This window comes from Entelurus aequoreus, linkage group LG21 (genome assembly GCF_033978785.1).
Source record: "Entelurus aequoreus isolate RoL-2023_Sb linkage group LG21, RoL_Eaeq_v1.1, whole genome shotgun sequence".
NCBI lineage: Eukaryota > Metazoa > Chordata > Actinopteri > Syngnathiformes > Syngnathidae > Entelurus > Entelurus aequoreus.
The window spans coordinates 8287443-8308962 of NC_084751.1; the positions used below are offsets into that span (position 1 = coordinate 8287443).

General features: G+C 40.6%; 1 protein-coding gene across 1 annotated transcript in view; it reads right to left on the reverse strand.

Moving 5' to 3' along the window:
• Window positions 1–21520, reverse strand: part of srcap (Snf2-related CREBBP activator protein) — a 113137-nt gene that overhangs the window by 49802 nt on the left and 41815 nt on the right. The window contains 6 exon segments of the mRNA XM_062030731.1: window positions 14960–15277; window positions 15357–15500; window positions 18051–18212; window positions 18558–18770; window positions 18835–19004; window positions 19071–19240. Of these exon segments, the coding sequence (XP_061886715.1) occupies window positions 14960–15277; window positions 15357–15500; window positions 18051–18212; window positions 18558–18770; window positions 18835–19004; window positions 19071–19240 (1177 nt within the window).

Consider the following 21520-nt stretch of genomic DNA (forward strand, 5'->3'; position numbering starts at 1 on the left):
AACTGCTTATAACTTCCGGTAGGAACGTCGTAGAGACATGAAACAAATACCTCTATGTAGGTCTCGTCTAGACCTACATTTCATAGATTGACATTCTTCAGCAAAAATCAACAGGAAGTTTGTTATTCCTCCTTCAAAACAACATTTTTGTACAAAACGGTCACCAAACATCAAACATTATCTCCTCTGAGCGCGTTTGTCGTTTCGGCTTCAAACTGCTACAGGAGAGACATTGAACCCTTCTGATTAAAAGTTCACGAAAGAGTGGTGATTAGTGCTACCGTTTTGATTTTACGAGCCTTCAAAGACCCGCAGCACTAAAGTTGCTACGGTGCCAAAAATGACAACGAAAATGCAATTAGACCTTCTTTGGCCTCAATACACACAATAGCCTATAATGACAATGTGAACTCAGACACACCTTCCTCTAACTCCCAGTACCAATATCGTAGAGACACGAAACAAAAACCTCTATGTAGGTCTCACTCAGGACTACCACTGGACTAAAGTATTGGACACCTAGGACTAGCACCTGCCAGAAGGCGGACCCGACCAATGCTGCTTGCAGCTTTAATTATTATTATTATTCTTCCGCAGCTTTGCGCACTACTTCGCCCCCCTTAACATACTTCAAAACTCACCAAATTTTTTACACACATCCAAAAAGTGTGCCAGCAGACTTTAATATAAAAACCTAACCCCAAAACACAAAATTGAGCTCTAGCGCCCCCTAGGAAAAAAAAAAAACAGACTGCCTGTAACTCCCACTAGGAAGGTCGTAGAGACATGAAACAAAAACCTGTATGTAGGTCTGCTAAAGACCTACAACTCATAATGACACATTCTCGGGCGAAAATCAACAGGAAATTGGCAATTTACCTTTTTTGACAAAAATGTACTAAAAACACTGTTTTTTACATCTTTGACCTCTAATTTGACCCCCTTAAAATACTTCAAAACTCACCAAACTTCGCACACACATTGGGACTGGTAGAAATTGCGATCTCAAAAAAAAACCGAACCCCGAAACTCAAAATTGTGCTCTACAGCAATTTTTTTATAAAACTGACAAAAAACTGCTCCTCAGAGGAAAACTCTGACAAAACTGCTTGTAACTTCCGGTAGGAACGTCGTAGAGACATGAAAAAAATACCTCTACGTAGGTCTCATTTAGACCTACATTTCATACATTGACACCCTTCAGCAAAAATCAACAGGAAGTTTGTTATCTCCATTTCAAAACAACATTTTTGTACCAAACGGTCACCAAACATCAAACATTATCTCCTCTGAGCCCGTTTGTCGTTTCGGCTTCAAACTGCTACAGGAGAGAGATTGAACCCTTCTGATTAAAAGTTGACGACGGCGTTGTGATTAGTGCTACCGTTTTGATTTTACGAGCCTTCAAAGACCCGCAGCACTGATGCTGCTACGGTGCCAAAAATGACAACGAAACTGCGATTAGACCTTCTTTGGCCTCAATACACACAATAGCCTATAATGACAATGTGAACTCAGACACAACTTCCTCTAACTCCCAGTACCAATATCGTAGAGACACGAAACCAAAACCTCTATGTAGGTCTCACTCAGGACTACCACTGGACTAAAGTATTGGACACCTAGGACTAGCACCTGCCAGAAGGCGGACCCGACCAATGCTGCTTGCAGCTTTAATTATTCTTCTTTTTCTTTGTTTCTTCTTCCGCAGCTTTGCGCACTACTACGCCCCCCTTAACATGCCTCAAAACTCACCAAATTTTTTACACAAATCCAAAAAGTGTGCCAGCAGACTTTAGTCAAAAAACCAAACCCAAAAAATTACAATTGCACTCTAGCGCCCCCTAGGTAGAAAACTGCCTCTAACTCCCACTAGGAAGGTCGTAGAGACATGAAACAAAAACCTGTATGTAGGTCTCAGTTAGACCTACAATTCATAATTTTACTTCTTCGGGCGAAAACCAACAGGAAGTTGGCAATTTCCCCTTCAAGACAAAAAATGACTAAAAACACTCATTTTTGATTTTTGAGCTGTAATTTGACCCCCTTAAAATACTTCAAAACTCACCAAAATTCTCACACACATCGGGACTGGTGGAAACTGTGATCTAAAAAAAAAACCGAATCCCAAAACTCAAAATTGTGCTCTACATAATTTTTTGAAAAAAAAGAGAAAAAACTGCTCCTCAGAGGAAAAATCGGACAAAACTGCTTGTAACTTCCGGTAGGAACGTCGTAGAGACATGAAAAAAATACCTCTACGTAGGTCTCATTTAGACCTACATTTCATACATTGACACCCTTCAGCAAAAATCAACAGGAAGTTTGTTATCTCCATTTCAAAACAACATTTTTGTACCAAACGGTCACCAAACATCAAACATTATCTCCTCTGAGCCCGTTTGTCGTTTCGGCTTCAAACTGCTACAGGAGAGAGATTGAACCCTTCTGATTAAAATATGCGTACGGATTTTTATTTAGTGCTACCGTTTTGATTTTACGAGCCTTCAAAGACCCGCAGCACTGATGCTGCTACGGTGCCAAAAATGACAACGAAACTGCGATTAGACCTTCTTTGGCCTCAATACACACAATAGCCTATAATGACAATGTGAACTCAGACACAACTTCCTCTAACTCCCAGTACCAATATCGTAGAGACACGAAACAAAAACCTCTATGTAGGTCTCACTCAGGACTACCACTGGACAAAAGTATTGGACACCTAGGACTAGCACCTGCCAGAAGGCGGACCCGACCAATGCTGCTTGCAGCTTTAATTAGGGTCCGCACAGGACCTTTTCAAAAGGAATCCCAAAGGGAGTCCTTTTGCAATGGGACGAAAGGACCCTATTGAAATTGTAATGTTTTATTATTCTTTATTAGGGTCCGCACAGGACCTTTTCAAAAGGAATCCCAAAGGGAGTCCTTTTGCAATGGGACGAAAGGACCCTATTGAAATTGTAAGGTTTTATTATTATTATTCTTTGTTTCTTCTTCCGCAGCTTTGCGCACTACTACGCCCCCCTTAACATGCTTCAAAACTCACCAAATTTTTTACACACATCCAAAAAGTGTGCCAGCAGATTTTAGTCAAAAAACCAAACCCAAAAAAATACACTTGCTCTCTAGCGCCCCCTAGGTAGAAAACTGCCTATAACTCCCACTAGGAAGGTCGTAGAGACATGAAACCAAAACCTGTATGTAGGTCTCAGTTAGACCTACAATTCATAATTTCACTTCTTCGGGCGAAAACCAACAGGAAGTTGGCAATTTCCCCTTCAAGACAAAAAATGACTAAAAACACTCATTTTTGATTTTTGACCTCTAATTTGACCCCCTTAAAATACTTCAAAACTCACCAAACTTCTCACACACATTGGGACTGGTGGAAACTGTGATCTAAAAAAAAAACCGAACCCCAAAACTCAAAATTGTGCTCTACATAATTTTTGGAAAAAAAAGACAAAAAACTGCTCCTCAGAGGAAAACTCTGACAAAACTGCTTGTAACTTTCGGTAGGAACGTCGTAGAGACATGAAAAAAATACCTCTACGTAGGTCTCATTTAGACCTACATTTCATAGATTGACATCCTTCAGCAAATATCAACAGGAAGTTTGTTATCTCCATTTCAAAACAACATTTTTGTACCAAACGGTCACCAAACATCAAACATTATCTCCTCTGAGCGCGTTTGTCGTTTCGGCTTCAAACTGCTACAGGAGAGAGATTGAACCCTTCTGATTAAAAGTTCACGACGGCGTTTTAATAAGTGCTACCGTTTTGATTTTACGAGCCTTCAAAGACCCGCAGCACTGATGCTGCTACGGTGCCAAAAATGACAACGAAACTGCAATTAGACCTTCTTTGGCCTCAATACACACAATAGCCTATAATGACAATGTGAACTCAGACACAACTTCCTCTAACTCCCAGTACCAATATCGTAGAGACACGAAACAAAAACCTCTATGTAGGTCTCACTCAGGACTACCACTGGACAAAAGTATTGGACACCTAGGACTAGCACCTGCCAGAAGGCGGACCCGACCAATGCTGCTTGCAGCTTTAATTATTATTATTCTTCCGCTCCGTTGCGCACTACTTTGACCCCCTTAACATGCTTCAAAACTCACCAAATTTTTTACACACATCCAAAAAGTAGGCCAGATCAAGTTATACAAAAACCAAACCCCAAAACACAAAATTGAGCTCTAGCGCCCCCTAGGAAAAAAAAAAAACAAACTGCCTGTAACTCCCACTAGGAAGGTCGTAGAGACATGAAACAAAAACCTATATGTAGGTCTGCTCTAGACCTACAACTCATAATGACACATTCTCGGGCGAAAATCAACAGGAAATTGGCAATTTACCTTTTTTGACAAAAATGTACTAAAAACACTGTTTTTTACATCTTTGACCTCTAATTTGACCCCCTTAAAATACTTCAAAACTCACCAAACTTCGCACACACATTGGGACTGGTAGAAATTGCGATCTCAAAAAAAAACCGAACCCCGAAACTCAAAATTGTGCTCTAGAGCAATTTTTTAATAAAACAGAGAAAAAAATGCTTTTTAGAGGAAAACTCAGACAAAACTGCTTATAACTTCCGGTAGGAACGTCGTAGAGACATGAAAAAAATACCTCTACGTAGGTCTCATTTAGACCTACATTTCATACATTGACACCCTTCAGCAAAAATCAACAGGAAGTTTGTTATCTCCATTTCAAAACAACATTTTTGTACCAAACGGTCACCAAACATCAAACGTTATCTCCTCTGAGCGCGTTTGTCGTTTCCGCTTCAAACTGCTACAGGAGAGAGATTGAACCCTTCTGATTAAAAGTTGACGACGGATAATGATTAAGTGCTACCGTTTTGATTTTACGAGCCTTCAAAGACCCGCAGCACTGATGCTGCTACGGTGCCAAAAATGACAACGAAACTGCGATTAGACCTTCTTTGGCCTCAATACACACAATAGCCTATAATGACAATGTGAACTCAGACACAACTTCCTCTAACTCCCAGTACCAATATCGTAGAGACACGAAACAAAAACCTCTATGTAGGTCTCACTCAGGACTACCACTGGACTAAAGTATTGGACACCTAGGACTAGCACCTGCCAGAAGGCGGACCCGACCAATGCTGCTTGCAGCTTTAATTATTATTATAATTCCGCACCGTTGCGCACTACTTTGCCCCCCTTAACATGCTTCAAAACTCACCAAATTTTTTCCACACATTGGAAAAGAAGTCCAGACCACATAATCTAAAAACCTAACCCAAAAAATCACAGTTGCGCTCTAGCGCCCCCTAGAAAGACAACCTACGTTAACTCCCACTAGGAAGGTCGTAGAGACATGAAACAAAAACCAGTATGTAGGTCTCACTTAGACCTACAATTCATAATTTCACATCTTCGGGCAAAAACCAACAGGAAGTTGGCAATTTCCCATTTTATACCAAAATTTACTAAAAACACTCATTTTTACGTCTTTGACCTCTAATTTGACCCCCTTAAAATACTTCAAAACTCACCAAACTTCTCACACACATTGGGACAGTTGGGATTTAAGATCTAAAAAAAAAACCGAACCCCAAAACTCAAAATTGTGCTCTACATAATTTTTGGAAAAAACTGACAAAAAACTGCTCCTCAGAGGAAAACTCTGACAAAACTGCTTGTAACTTCCGGTAGGAACGTCGTAGAGACATGAAAAAAATACCTCTACGTAGGTCTCATTTAGACCTACATTTCATACATTGACACCCTTCAGCAAAAATCAACAGGAAGTTTGTTATTTCCATTTCAAAACAACATTTTTGTACCAAACGGTCACCAAACATCAAACATTATCTCCTCTGAGCGCGTTTGTCGTTTCGGCTTCAAACTGCTACAGGAGAGAGATTGAACCCTTCTGATTAAAAGTTGACGAAAGAGTGGTGATTAGTGCTACCGTTTTGATTTTACGCGCCTTCAAAGACCCGCAGCACTGATGCTGCTCCGGTGCCAAAAATGACAACGAAACTGCGATTAGACCTTCTTTGGCCTCAATACACACAATACCCTATAATGACAATGTGAACTCAGACACAACTTCCTCTAACTCCCAGTACCAATATCGTAGAGACACGAAACAAAAACCTCTATGTAGGTCTCACTCAGGACTACCACTGGACTAAAGTATTGGACACCTAGGACTAGCACCTGCCAGAAGGCGGACCCGACCAATGCTGCTTGCAGCTTTAATTAGGGTCCGCCCTGTACCCTGTACAAAGGACTCCCCCAGGGAGTCCTTTGTACTGGTTACAAAGGAACCTATTGTTATTGTAATGTTTTATTATTCTTCTTTGTTTATTCTTCCGCAGCTTTGCGCACTACTACGCCCCCCTTAACATGCTTCAAAACTCACCAAATTTTTTACACAAATCCAAAAAGTGTGCCAGCAGACTTTAGTCAAAAAACCAAACCCAAAAAATCACAATTGCACTCTAGCGCCCCCTAGGTAGAAAACTGCCTCTAACTCCCACTAGGAAGGTCGTAGAGACATGAAACAAAAACCTGTATGTAGGTCTCAGTTAGACCTACAATTCATAATTTTACTTCTTCGGGCGAAAACCAACAGGAAGTTGGCAATTTCCCCTTCAAGACAAAAAATGACTAAAAACACTCATTTTTGATTTTTGAGCTGTAATTTGACCCCCTTAAAATACTTCAAAACTCACCAAAATTCGCACACACATCGGGACTGCGGGAAACTGCGATCTAAAAAAAAAAACGAATCCCAAAATTCAAAATTGTGCTCTACATAATTTTTGGAAAAAACAGAGAAAAAAACTGCTCCTCAGAGGAAAAATCTGACAAAACTGCTTGTAACTTCCGGTAGGAACGTCGTAGAGACATGAAACCAATACCTCTAATGTAGGTCTCGCCTAGACCTACATTTCATAGATTGACACCCTTCAGCAAAAATCAACAGGAAGTTTGTTATCTCCATTTCAAAACAACATTTTTGTACCAAACGGTCACCAAACATCAAACATTATCTCCTCTGAGCGCGTTTGTCGTTTCGGCTTCAAACTGCTACAGGAGAGAGATTGAACCCTTCTGATTAAAAGTTGACGAAAGAGTGGTGATTAGTGCTACCATTTTGATTTTACGAGCCTTCAAAGACCCGCAGCACTGATGCTGCTACGGTGCCAAAAATGACAACGAAACTGCGATTAGACCTTCTTTGGCCTCAATACACACAATACCCTATAATGACAATGTGAACTCAGACACAACTTCCTCTAACTCCCAGTACCAATATCGTAGAGACACGAAACAAAAACCTCTATGTAGGTCTCACTCAGGACTACCACTGGACAAAAGTATTGGACACCTAGGGCTAGCACCTGCCAGAAGGCGGACCCGACCAATGCTGCTTGCAGCTTTAATTAGGGTCCGCCCTGTACCCTGTACAAAGGACTCCCTCAGGGAGTCCTTTGTACTGGTTACAAAGGAACCTATTGTATTTGTAATGTTTATTATTATTATTATTATTATTATTATACCGGCCGCCTCTTCGAACAGCAATTTGACCCACTTGACATGCTCCAAAACTCACCAAATTTGACACACAAGTCAGGACCTGCGAAAATTGCTTGTTAATAACAAAACCAAACCCCAAAAATAAAAATTGCGCTCTAGCGCCCCCTAGGAAAAACAAAAAACAAACTGCCTGTAACTCCCACTAGGAAGGTCGTAGAGACATGAAACAAAAACCTGTATGTAGGTCTGCTAAAGACCTACAACTCATAATTTCACATCGTCGGGCGAAAACCAACAGGAAGTTGGCAATTTCCCCTTCAAGACAAAAATGTACTAAAAACACTGTTTTTTACGTCTTTGACCTCTAATTTGACCCCCTTAAAATACTTCAAAACTCACCAAACTTCTCACACACATCGGGACTGGTAGAAATTGCGATCTCAAAAAATAACCGAACCCCGAAAATAAAAATTGTGCCCTTGAGCAATTTTTACATAAAACTGAGAAAAAACTGCTTTGTAGAGGAAAACTCAGACAAAACTGCTTATAACTTCCGGTAGGAACGTCGTAGAGACATGAAACAAATACCTCTATGTAGGTCTTGTCTAGACCTACATTTCATAGATTGACATCCTTCAGCGAAAATCAACAGGAAGTTTGTAATCTCCATTTCAAAACAACATTTTTGTACCAAACGGTCACCAAACATCAAACATTATCTCCTCTGAGCGCGTTTGTCGTTTCGGCTTCAAACTGCTACAGGAGAGAGATTGAACCCTTCTGATTAAAAGTTGACGTAAGAGTGGTGATTAGTGCTACCGTTTTGATTTTACGCGCCTTCAAAGACCCGCAGCACTGATGCTGCTACGGTGCCAAAAATGACAACGAAACTGCAATTAGACCTTCTTTGGCCTCAATACACACAATAGCCTATAATGACAATGTGAACTCAGACACAACTTCCTCTAACTCCCAGTACCAATATCGTAGAGACACGAAACCAAAACCTCTATGTAGGTCTCACTCAGGACTACCACTGGACAAAAGTATTGGACACCTAGGACTAGCACCTGCCAGAAGGCGGACCCGACCAATGCTGCTTGCAGCTTTAATTAGGGTCCGCACAGGACCTTTTCAAAAGGAATCCCAAAGGGAGTCCTTTTGCAATGGGACGAAAGGACCCTATTGAAATTGTAAGGTTTTATTATTATTCTTTTTTCTTCCGCAGCTTTGCGCACTACTACGCCCCCCTTAACATGCTTCAAAACTCACCAAATTTTTTACACACATCCAAAAAGTGTGCCAGCAGACTTTAGTCAAAAAACCAAACCCAAAAAATCCACATTGCTCTCTAGCGCCCCCTAGGAAGAAAACTGCCTCTAACTCCCACTAGGAAGGTCGTAGAGACATGAAACAAAAACCTGTATGTAGGTCTCAGTTAGACCTACAATTCATAATTTCACTTCTTCGGGCGAAAACCAACAGGAAGTTGGCAATTTCCCCTTCAAGACAAAAAATGACTAAAAACACTCATTTTTGATTTTTGACCTCTAATTTGACCCCCTTAAAATACTTCAAAACTCACCAAAATTCTCACACACATCGGGACTGGTGGAAACTGTGATCTAAAAAAAAAACCGAATCCCAAAACTCAAAATTGTGCTCTACATAATTTTTTGAAAAAAAATAGAAAAAACTGCTCCTCAGAGGAAAAATCGGACAAAACTGCTTATAACTTCCGGTAGGAACGTCGTAGAGACATGAAACAAATACCTCTACGTAGGTCTCATTTAGACCTACATTTCATACATTGACACCCTTCAGCAAAAATCAACAGGAAGTTTGTTATCTCCATTTCAAAACAACATTTTTGTACCAAACGGTCACCAAACATCAAACATTATCTCCTCTGAGCGCGTTTGTCGTTTCGGCTTCAAACTGCTACAGGAGAGAGATTGAACCCTTCTGATTAAAAGTTGACGAAAGTGTGGTGATTAGTGCTACCGTTTTGATTTTACGCGCCTTCAAAGACCCGCAGCACTGATGCTGCTACGGTGCCAAAAATGACAACGAAACTGCGATTAGACCTTCTTTGGCCTCAATACACACAATAGCCTATAATGACAATGTGAACTCAGACACAACTTCCTCTAACTCCCAGTACCAATATCGTAGAGACACGAAACCAAAACCTCTATGTAGGTCTCACTCAGGACTACCACTGGACAAAAGTATTGGACACCTAGGACTAGTTATTAGGGTCCGCCCTGTACCCTGTACAAAGGACTCCCTCAGGGAGTCCTTTGTACTGGTTACAAAGGAACCTATTGTATTTGTAAGGTTTTATTATTCTTTCTTTCTTTCTTTCTTCTTCCGCAGCTTTGCGCACTACTTCGCCCCCCTTAACATACTTCAAAACTCACCAAATTTTTTACACACATCCAAAAAGTGTGCCAGCAGACTTTAATATAAAAACCTAACCCCAAAACACAAAATTGAGCTCTAGCGCCCCCTAGGAAAAAAAAAAAACAGACTGCCTGTAACTCCCACTAGGAAGGTCGTAGAGACATGAAACAAAAACCTGTATGTAGGTCTGCTCTAGACCTACAACTCATAATTGTATATCCTCGGGCGAAAACCAACAGGAAATTGGCAATTTACCATTTTTGACAAAAATGTCCTAAAAACACTGTTTTTTACATCTTTGACCTCTAATTTGACCCCCTTAAAATACTTCAAAACTCACCAAACTTCTCACACACATCGGGACTGGTGGAAACTGTGATCTAAAAAAAAAACCGAACCCCAAAACTCAAAATTGTGCTCTACAGCAATTTTTTTATAAAACTGACAAAAAACTGCTCCTCAGAGGAAAACTCTGACAAAACTGCTTGTAACTTCCGGTAGGAACGTCGTAGAGACATGAAAAAAATACCTCTACGTAGGTCTCATTTAGACCTACATTTCATACATTGACACCCTTCAGCAAAAATCAACAGGAAGTTTGTTATCTCCATTTCAAAACAACATTTTTGTACCAAACGGTCACCAAACATCAAACATTATCTCCTCTGAGCGCGTTTGTCGTTTCGGCTTCAAACTGCTACAGGAGAGAGATTGAACCCTTCTGATTAAAAGTTGACGAAAGTGTGGTGATTAGTGCTACCGTTTTGATTTTACGAGCCTTCAAAGACCCGCAGCACTGATGCTGCTACGGTGCCAAAAATGACAACGAAACTGCGATTAGACCTTCTTTGGCCTCAATACACACAATAGCCTATAATGACAATGTGAACTCAGACACAACTTCCTCTAACTCCCAGTACCAATATCGTAGAGACACGAAACAAAAACCTCTATGTAGGTCTCACTCAGGACTACCACTGGACAAAAGTATTGGACACCTAGGACTAGCACCTGCCAGAAGGCGGACCCGACCAATGCTGCTTGCAGCTTTAATTATTCTTTGTTTCTTCTTCCGCAGCTTTGCGCACTACTACGCCCCCCTTAACATGCTTCAAAACTCACCAAATTTTTTACACACATCCAAAAAGTGTGCCAGCAGACTTTAGTCAAAAAACCAAACCCAAAAAATCCCAGTTGCACTCTAGCGCCCCCTAGGTAGAAAACTGCCTCTAACTCCCACTAGGAAGGTCGTAGAGACATGAAACAAAAACCTGTATGTAGGTCTCAGTTAGACCTACAATTCATAATTTTACTTCTTCGGGCGAAAACCAACAGGAAGTTGGCAATTTCCCCTTCAAGACAAAAAATGACTAAAAACACTAATTTTTGATTTTTGAGCTGTAATTTGACCCCCTTAAAATACTTCAAAACTCACCAAAATTCGCACACACATTGGGACTGGTGGAAACTTTGATCTAAAAAAAAAACCGAATCCCTAAACTCAAAATTGTGCTCTACATAATTTTTGGGAAAAAAAGAGAAAAAACTGCTCCTCAGAGGAAAAATCTGACAAAACTGCTTGTAACTTCCGGTAGAAACGTCGTAGAGACATGAAAAAAATACCTCTATGTAGGTCTTGCCTGGACCTACATTTCATAGATTGACATCCTTCAGCAAAAATCAACAGGAAGTTTGCTATTTCTCCTTCAAACCATCATTTTTGTTACAACCGGTCACCAAACATCAAACATTATCTCCTCTGAGTGCGTTTGTCGTTTCGGCTTCAAACTGCTACAGGAGAGAGATTGAACCCTTCTGATTAAAAGTTGACGAAAGAGTGGTGATTAGTGCTACCGTTTTGATTTTACGCGCCTTCAAAGACCCGCAGCACTAAAGTTGCTACGGTGCCAAAAATGACAACGAAACTGCGATTAGACCTTCTTTGGCCTCAATACACACAATAGCCTATAATGACAATGTGAACTCAGACACAACTTCCTCTAACTCCCAGTACCAATATCGTAGAGACACGAAACAAAAACCTCTATGTAGGTCTCACTCAGGACTACCACTGGACTAAAATATTGGACACCTAGGACTAGCACCGGCCAAAAGGCGGACCCGACCAATGCTGCTTGCAGCTTTAATTATTATTATTCCGCACCGTCGCGCACTACTTTGCCCCCCTTAACATGCTTCAAAACTCACCAAATTTTTTACACACATCCAAACTCGGGTAGAGCCCACTTTAGTTAAAAAACCAAACCCAAAAAAATACACTTGCTCTCTAGCGCCCCCTAGGTAGAAAACTGCCTATAACTCCCACTAGGAAGGTCGTAGAGACATGAAACCAAAACCTGTATGTAGGTCTCAGTTAGACCTACAATTCATACTTTCACTTCTTCGGGCGAAAACCAACAGGAAGTTGGCAATTTCCCCTTCAAGACAAAAAATGACTAAAAACACTCATTTTTGATTTTTGACCTCTAATTTGACCCCCTTAAAATACTTCAAAACTCACCAAACTTCTCACACACATTGGGACTGGTGGAAACTGTGATCTAAAAAAAAAACCGAATCCCAAAACTCAAAATTGTGCTCTACATAATTTTTGACAAAAAAAGAGAAAAAACTGCTCCTCAGACCCGCAGCACTAAAGTTGCTACGGTGCCAAAAATGACAACGAAACTGCGATTAGACCTTCTTTGGCCTCAATACACACAATAGCCTATAATGACAATGTGAACTCAGACACAACTTCCTCTAACTCCCAGTACCAATATCGTAGAGACACGAAACAAAAACCTCTATGTAGGTCTCACTCAGGACTACCACTGGACTAAAGTATTGGACACCTAGGACTAGCACCTGCCAGAAGGCGGACCCGACCAATGCTGCTTGCAGCTTTAATTATTCTTTATTATTATTCCGCAGCTTTGCGGACTACTTTGCACCCCTTAACATGCTTCAAAACTCACCAAATTTTTCGCACACATAAAAAAACCCGAACAAAACTCTTTGGTAAAAAAACCAAACCCCAAAAATCACAATTGCTCTCTAGCGCCCCCTAGGAAGAAAACTGCCCCTAACTCCCAGTACGAATGTCGTAGAAACTTGAAACAAAAAGCTCTATGTATGTCTTACTTAGACCTACTTTTCATTCATTTATTTATTCGGGCAAAAATTAACAGGAAGTTGGCAATTCCCCGTTCAAGACTAAAAATGACTAAAAACACTCATTTTTGCTTTTTGACCTGTAATTTGACCCCCTTAAAATACTTCAAAACTCACCAAACTTCTCACACACATCGGGACTGGTGGAAATTGCGATCTAAAAAAAAAACGAACCCCAAAACTCAAAATTGTGCTCTACATAATTTTTGAAAAAAACAGACAAAACTGCTCCTCAGAGGAAAACTCAGACAAAACTGCTTGTAACTTCCGGTAGGAACGTCTTAGAGACATGAAACAAATACCTCTATGTAGGTCTCGCATAGACCTACATTTCATAGATTGACATCCTTCAGCAAAAATCAACAGGAAGTTTGCTATTCCTCCTTCAAAACAACATTTTTGTTACAACCGGTCACCAAACATCAAACGTTATCTCCTCTGAGCGTGTTTGTCGTTTCGGCTTCAAACTGCTACAGGAGAGAGATTGAACCCTTCTGATTAAAAGTTCTGTACGGATTTTTGATTCTTGCTACCGTTTTGATTTTACGAGCCTTCAAAGACTCGCAGCACTAAAGTTGCTCCGCTGCTGTTGTTTTAAGAGTGCTGCTTAAAAACAGAAAGCACCAGTGTGAGCACAGAACGTAGAGAAGGTAGGTACACTACACAACTTCCTCTAACTCCCAGTACGAATATCGTAGAGACACGAAACAAAAACCTCTATGTAGGTCTCACTCAGGACTACCACTGGACAAAAGTATTGGGACACCTTGGACTAGCACCTGCCTAAATGCGGACCCGACCAACGCTGCTTGCAGCTTTAATTATGTTTTGTTTTTAATATTTTTAGAATGTGGGCTGCAGATGGCAACTTATTGTCATACTTGCAGATGAGACTCAGAAATGTGATAATAAAGCAAGTTAGCAGTTTTCATAATCAGCTATTTTTTAAACGCTGCAATTAGAGATGTCCGATATTATCGGCCGACAAATGCTTTGAAATGTAATATCGGAAATTATCAGTATCGGTTTCAAAAAGTAAAATGTATGACTTTTTAAAACGCCGCTATGCGGAGTGGTACACGGACGTAGGGAGAAGTACAGAGCGCCAATAAACCTTAAAGGCACTGCCTTTGCGTGCCGGCCCAGTCACATAATATCTACGGCTTTTCACACACACACAAGTGAATGCAAGGCATACTTGGTCAACAGCCATACAGGTCACACTGAGGGTGGACCGTATAAACAACTTTAACACTGTTACAAATATGCGCCACACTGTGAACCCACACCAAACAAGAATGACAAACACATTTCGGGAGAACATCCGCACCGTAACACAACAGAACAAATACCCAGAACCCCTTGCAGCACTAACTCTTCCGGGACGCTACAATATACACCACCGCTATCCCCTACTCCCACCCCCCACATTAGGCATTATAATGTGTTAATTCCACAACTGTATGTATCGGTTATCGGAATTGGTAATTAAGAGTTGGACAATATCGGAATATCGGCAAAAAAGCCATTATCAGACATCTCTAGCTGCAATAAAAAAAAAAAGATATTGTTATCAAAAACAATTTATATTTATTAAGACTTACAAAAGTACAGAAAATTGGTAGTGTTGGGTACCGGTATCGATTCCCATGTGGCAAGAATTGGTACAATATCACTTCAAATGTGAACGATACCCATCCCTTTTTCGATTATTATATTTTCTTAATCGTGAGAAGCTGTCATCGTAATTACAATTTGATGAATCGTCCACCCCTACGTTTAGGTATCAGTGTTTGTGTCGCCGAGAAACAAAAAGAGCTGAAGTTCTCTCACCTGGCTTCTCTGTGCAAGGCGGAGGAGGCTGGACTATTTTCACAATGGGGGGCGGGGGATGGGACTGGTTTGGGGTGGTGTTGGAGGTTCTGGGAGGAGCTAGAGTGTAGGTGGCGGTGGCAGGACCGGGGGTGCGCTGGGCGACTTGCTGCGTCGCCGCGATCCGAATAGGGGCGGTTTTTGGGTGGGGGTGCAGGGAAGTCACACGAGGCGATGGGGCCACGGCCAGGGTGGGCACGGGCCCCCCCTCCTTGCCTGGTGCCTGACGCACGACGATCTTCACCACGCCGGGGCTGCTCACCACGGACGAGGAGGGCACTGAGAGGAAATCGAAAAGCGTTGAAAAGATTTGTGGCTGTCCAAGTGCGGCGAGAAGTTAATGGGACGCCATTGACACCTTGAGAAGCGCTGAGGGGCGGGCGCTGTGCAGGGGTGGTTGCAGGCACGGGCTTGGCGCCGGCGGGGCTCTGGATGCTCACCTGGGCGGGCTGGCTGATGAGGTGGTGCTGACCCCCGCTGGACACCAGGTGCATCACACTGCCTGCATTCAGCAAAAAATGGGATTCATTCATCATTTTTCAAATAAAAAGATGGCTAGCATCTAGGGTTGTCCTCATAACAATATTTTGGATGTATTTCGATACTTTTCTAAATAAAAGGGAGCCACAAAAAAAGGCATTATTGGCTTCATTTTAATAAAAAAATCTTAGGGTACATGAAACATATGTTTATTATTGTAATTTAGTCCTTAAATAAAATAGTGAACATACTAGACAACTTGGCTTTTAGTAGTAAGTAAACAAACAAAGACTCCTAATTAGTCTGCTGACGTATGCAGTAACATATTGTGTCATTTATGTACATGTTATGAGGGACAAACTGTAAAAATTGATTATTAATCTACTTGTTTACTTACTGTTAATATCTGCTTTTGACATGTTCTATCTACACTTCTGTTAAAATGTGATAATCACTTATCCTCTTCTTTGATACTTAACATCAGTTTTGGATGATACCACAAATGTAGGTATCGATCCGATACCAAGTAGTTACAGGATCATACATTGGTCATATTCCAAGTCAAAGTATTTCCTGAGTTTAGAAACATAATATGAATTTTAAAAAAAGGAAAAAAGACTGATGATGATCAAAAATGTCAATGTAATCATAGTAGTATTGACTAGATTAAACCCCGGCCGAGTCATACCTACACTGTTCCAATATCCATTTCTCTGTTCTCAATTGTTGAGTACTGATGATAATCAACCAAACCTAACCCCCCCCCCCCCCCCCCCATTGTAAATAATTCAATGTGATTATCTTGTGTGATGACAGTATTATGAGGTTAGTATATATTTGATAGTATATATCTGTATCATGAATCAGGATTCAGGATCTATTTAAGTGGACCCCGACTTGAACAAGTTGAAAAACTTATTCGGGTGTTACCATTTAGTGGTCAATTGTATGGAATATGTACTTCACTGTGCAACCTATTAATAAAAGTCTCAATCAATCAATCAAAACCAAAGACTATAAAAATGGGAGCCATTACCTCCCTGCTTGACACTCAGCATCAAGGGTTGGAATTGGGGGTTAAATCACCAAAAATGCTTCCCGGGCGCGGCCACCGCTGCTGTTCTCTGCTCCCCTCACCACCCAGGGGGTGATCAAGGTTGATGGGTCAAATGCAGAGAATAATTTTGCGACACCTAGTGTGTGTGTGACAATCGTTGCTACTTTAACTTAAGATACGCTCTTGTACTTGGTATCATTACAGTGGATGTCAGGTGTACATCCACCCATGGCATTTGTTTACATTGAGGAGCACTATCTTTTGTTAGCGGTGATGCCTACGGTGTGTAGTGAAGCACAGTGTTTCCCACACATTCATTTATTTGTGGCGGCCTGCCACGAAAGAATTACGTCCGCCACAAATAGATTTTATTTTATTTTTGTCCTGTCCAGCTTCTCAGGCAAATCATATAGTTGATGTAGATGCCCATATAGGCTGTTCAGATTTACTTTACAAAAGAGAAGTGTAGGATACTTCTCTTGTTGCCTTATTTGTATTTGACCACTGCTGTTTTCTGTTTATTTGTTACTGACTGTGGCAGGACACCTCTGCCTCTGTTTCACTTTATGTTGCTGGTAAATAATATGGTTGTAGTAGTAAGCTAAAGTTAAATTATTTAGTATGCACTAATTAAAGGGGCAGAGCTTTAAGAGACATTTTAACTTTTATATTTTATAAAGATATATTTTTTGTAAGAACCACAATTAATAAATATATTTCAATGAATAACTTATTGTTCAAATCTGTATATAAATATGTACATAAAGTGTTGTAATTATATTGTAAAATGGATGGATGGACGTTTAAAACAAAACTGTTATTATTAATTAGTAAGTATACATTTTTTGAGCCTTTTTAGAGAAAATCATATCATTGTAGTAAATTATGCAAATTACTTGATGATGTCATGGTGACCACGCCCATAGCCACGCCCCCACCGCCACAAGTATCTTGGCAGTTTATGGGAAACACTGAAGCCTGTTTAGCTATTCCTCGTCCTCCAGTGATAACACCTATAAGAAACGTACTTTATTTGTCGCCATGGAGACGAAGATTAGTGATTTAGAAGTAGCTAAACACCGCAGACTGTGGATGGATGTTAGCTGCTAGCTAGCTAGCCACGTCTTAAAGCACCCCGTCCTGAGGCGTGTCAGTGTTATAACTTCACCTTTATCTTTACTTTTCAAGCCAAAATGCATCCGTTCTCCCTTTTCTGTCTACACGCTGTGTCTGCTCGTAAGTACTCTGTGTGTGTGCGCTGCCAATCATGCTCCTCTGCTCGTAAAACCAGCAATGTCACGGCGTGACAACACGCTGTCATGCTCGTTAAAAAATAAATAAAATAAATGTGGTACGGGTACTTTTCCAAGAGAGTATAGAACCGTTTTTGATTCATTAGTACCACAATACTATACTAGTACCGGTATACCGTACAACCCTACTACCATCATAGAAATAGAAAACAAGTGCAGATGCAAGCAAGGAAATTTAGTGGGAATTAAGAAGCAAAAATACCCTGAACAGGGCGAGGGGGCGGTGCTTGGACTTGGATGGGCGCTCCTGAGAGGGTCAACTTGTTGCCCTGCAGTTGGAAGGTGACCGGCTTGCTGCCCTGACACGACGACACCGGTCTTCCCGCCAGGGAGGCCAGCTGTGCTATGCTCACCACCTCACCAGCTTAGGACACACAGGAAAGAGGAAGATGGTGGAATAAACAACTGGCACATCCTTTTGAGATTCGGTCTGAAGCAGTGGCTCTCAAACCTTTTTCAACAAGTACCATCACAGAAAAATATTTAAAATAAATGACCAAGATTTAAATACAGTAGCATAGTAGGCCAAAGTGTTCATTAAAAACAAGGCAGAAGTTGTTTTTAACAAGTACATGTAATATTTTGGCCACTGTAACATTACATAGTTTCAACAGTAATCGGGAATTAAACACTGCACTTAAATCTTTGGCGTACCACGAGATGGAGCCCACGTACCACAGTTTGAAAATGACTGGCTTGAAGCACTTACAGGGCAGCCTGGCTTGCATATCTGGACTGAGCAGAACCCTCTGAGGCATGATGCTGCTGGTGTTTGGACTGGGGTGAGCAGGTATGCCGGTGGCACACGGAGCGGGGGGAGGACGCACGGTCAGTACTGGCTTGGGAGCGCTGGACCTCACAGCCGTTTGAGGCAGGGAGGAGCGAGGTGTGGGAGTGGGAGTGGTCGCTACCGAACACACGACTGAAAGAGGAAGAGGAAACAATAAGAAGACGGGTCAGACTTCAGCTAGAAGTGTGTGACATGCCTTGTTGAACCGCGGGTGCAGGTGCAGGAACAGGCGGTGAAGACGTGGGTGGAGCTGAGAGCTCAGGGGATGGAGGTTTGGGTGCCTGAGCTGCGGGCGGCACGGAGCAGGTGGGTTTGTTTGTTGGCGCGGCTGAACGGTTGTCACCTTTAGGAGGCGGATGGAAGAACCTAAAACATCAAAGAAGACCATTCCTTAAGCAGCAGCGGGCAGGAAACATCACTTGCCTCGTCTACCTGTTGACTTTCATGCGGATCTGTCTGGGTCTCGGCGGGGGGGCGGGAGACTCCACTATTTCCTGGATTAGCTGGCGACTGACTTCGTGGTTGGGCGCAAAGGTGTCCGCCTGGTACCGGGTCACGCGGCCCTCCAGGCCAATGAGGTCAAAGATAGAAAGGTCACAGCGCTGTGGATGAGAAAACTCAAGTTCAACATGGCAGTAAAAATAAACTATTGGAATGTTCTTGGGACCAACTATGAATTTACTTTTAATCTTTTGACAACAATGTATTTTAGTTTTAGTCTAATTTTAGCCAGCTAAATTGATCAAACTTTAGCCAACATAATTACACAACCTGTTAGTCAGCTTAAATGTTTGAGTTTAAGTCAACAAAATTACACAACATTTTAACGACAAAATTACACATTTTAATCAGCTAAATTGATCTAGTTTAAGTCAACAAAATTTAAACATTTTAGCCCTCTAAATTGATCGAGCTTTAGCCTACAAAATTACACATTTTAGTCAGCTAAATTGATCTAGTTTAAGTCAACAAAATTTAAACATTTTAGCCCTCTAAATTGATCGAGCTTTAGCCGACAAAATTACACATTTTAGTCAGCTAAATTTATCTAGTTTAAGTAAAAAAAATTACACAACATTTTAGCCCTCTAAATTGTTCGAGTTTAAGTCACCTACTCAGTGGCCTAGTGGTTTGAGTGTCCGCCCTGAGATCGGTAGGTTGTGAGTTCAAACCCCGGCCGAGTCATACCAAAGACTATAAAAATGGGACCCATCACCACCCTGCTTGGCACTCAGCATCAAAGTTTGGAATTGGGGGTTAAATCACCAAAAATGATTCCCGGGCGCGACACCGCTGCTGCCCACTGCTCCCAGGGGGGTAACAAGGGGATGGGTCAAACGCAGAGGACAAATTTCACCACACCTAGTGTGTGTGTGACAATCATTGGTACTTTAACTTTAACAAAATTACACATTTCAGCCCTCTAAATTGATCGCGCTTTAACCAACAAAATTACACAACCTTTTAGTCAGTTAAATTGATCGATTTTAAGTCAACAACACTACACAACATTTTAGCCCTCGAAATAGATTGAGCTTTAGCCAACAAAATGACACATTTTATTTAGCCCTCTAAATTGATTGAGTCAACAAAATTACACAACATTTTAGCCCTCAAAATTTATTGAGTTTAAGTCAACAAAATTACACATTTTAGCCATCTAAATTTATCAAGCTTTGACCAACAAAATTACACAACCTTTTAGTCAGCTAATTTGATCGACTTTAAGTCAACAACATTACACAACATTTTAGCCCTCTAAATTGATCAAGCTTTAGCCTACAAAATTACACATTTTAGCCAGCTAAATTGATCGAGTTTAAGTCAACAACATTACACAACATTTTAGCCCTCTAAATTGATCAAGCTTTAGCCTACAAAATTACACATTTTAGCCAGCTAAATTGATCGAGTTTAAGTCAACAACATTACACAACATTTTAGCCCTCTAAATTGATCGAGCTTTAGCCTACAAAATTACACATTTTATTTAGCCCTCTAAATTTTATGAGTTTAAGCCAACAAAATTACACATTTTAGCCCTATAAATTGATCCAAGTTTAAGTCAACAAAACTACACAACATTTTATTTAGCCCTCTAAATTGATTGAGTCAACAAAATTACACAACATTTTAGCCCTCGAAATTGATTGAGTTTAAGTCAACAAAATTACACATTTTAGGCATCTAAATTTATCAAGCTTTGACCAACAAAATTACACAACCTTTTAGTCAGCTAATTTGATCGACTTTAAGTCAACAGCATTACACAACATTTTAGCCTTCTAAATTGATCGAGCTTTAGCCTACAAAATTACACATTTTATTTAGCCCTCTAAATTTTATGAGTTTAAGTCAACAAAATTACACATTTTGATTTAGCCCTCTAAATTGATCGAGTTAGGTCAACAAAATTACACATTTTAGTCAGCTAATTTGATCGAGTTTAAGTCAACAACATTTTAATATTTTAGCCCTCTAAATTGATCGAGCTTTAGCCGACAAAATTACACATTTTAGTCAGCTAAATTGATCGAGCTTAACTAAAGAAAGTACACAACATTTTAGCCCTCTAAATTGTTCGAGTTTAAGTCAACAAAATTACACATTTTAGCCCTCTTAATTGATTGAGTTCAGTCAATCAAATTACACAACATTTTAGCACTCTAAATTGATCGAGCTTTAGCCGTCAAAATTACACATTTTTGTCAGCTAAACTGATCGAGTTTAAGTCAACAAAACTACACATTTTATTTAGCCCTCTAAATTGATTGAGTCAACAAAATTACACAACATTTTAGCCCTCGAAATTGATTGAGTTTAAGTCAACAAAATCACACATTTTAGCCATCTAAATTTATCAAGCTTTGACCAACAAAATT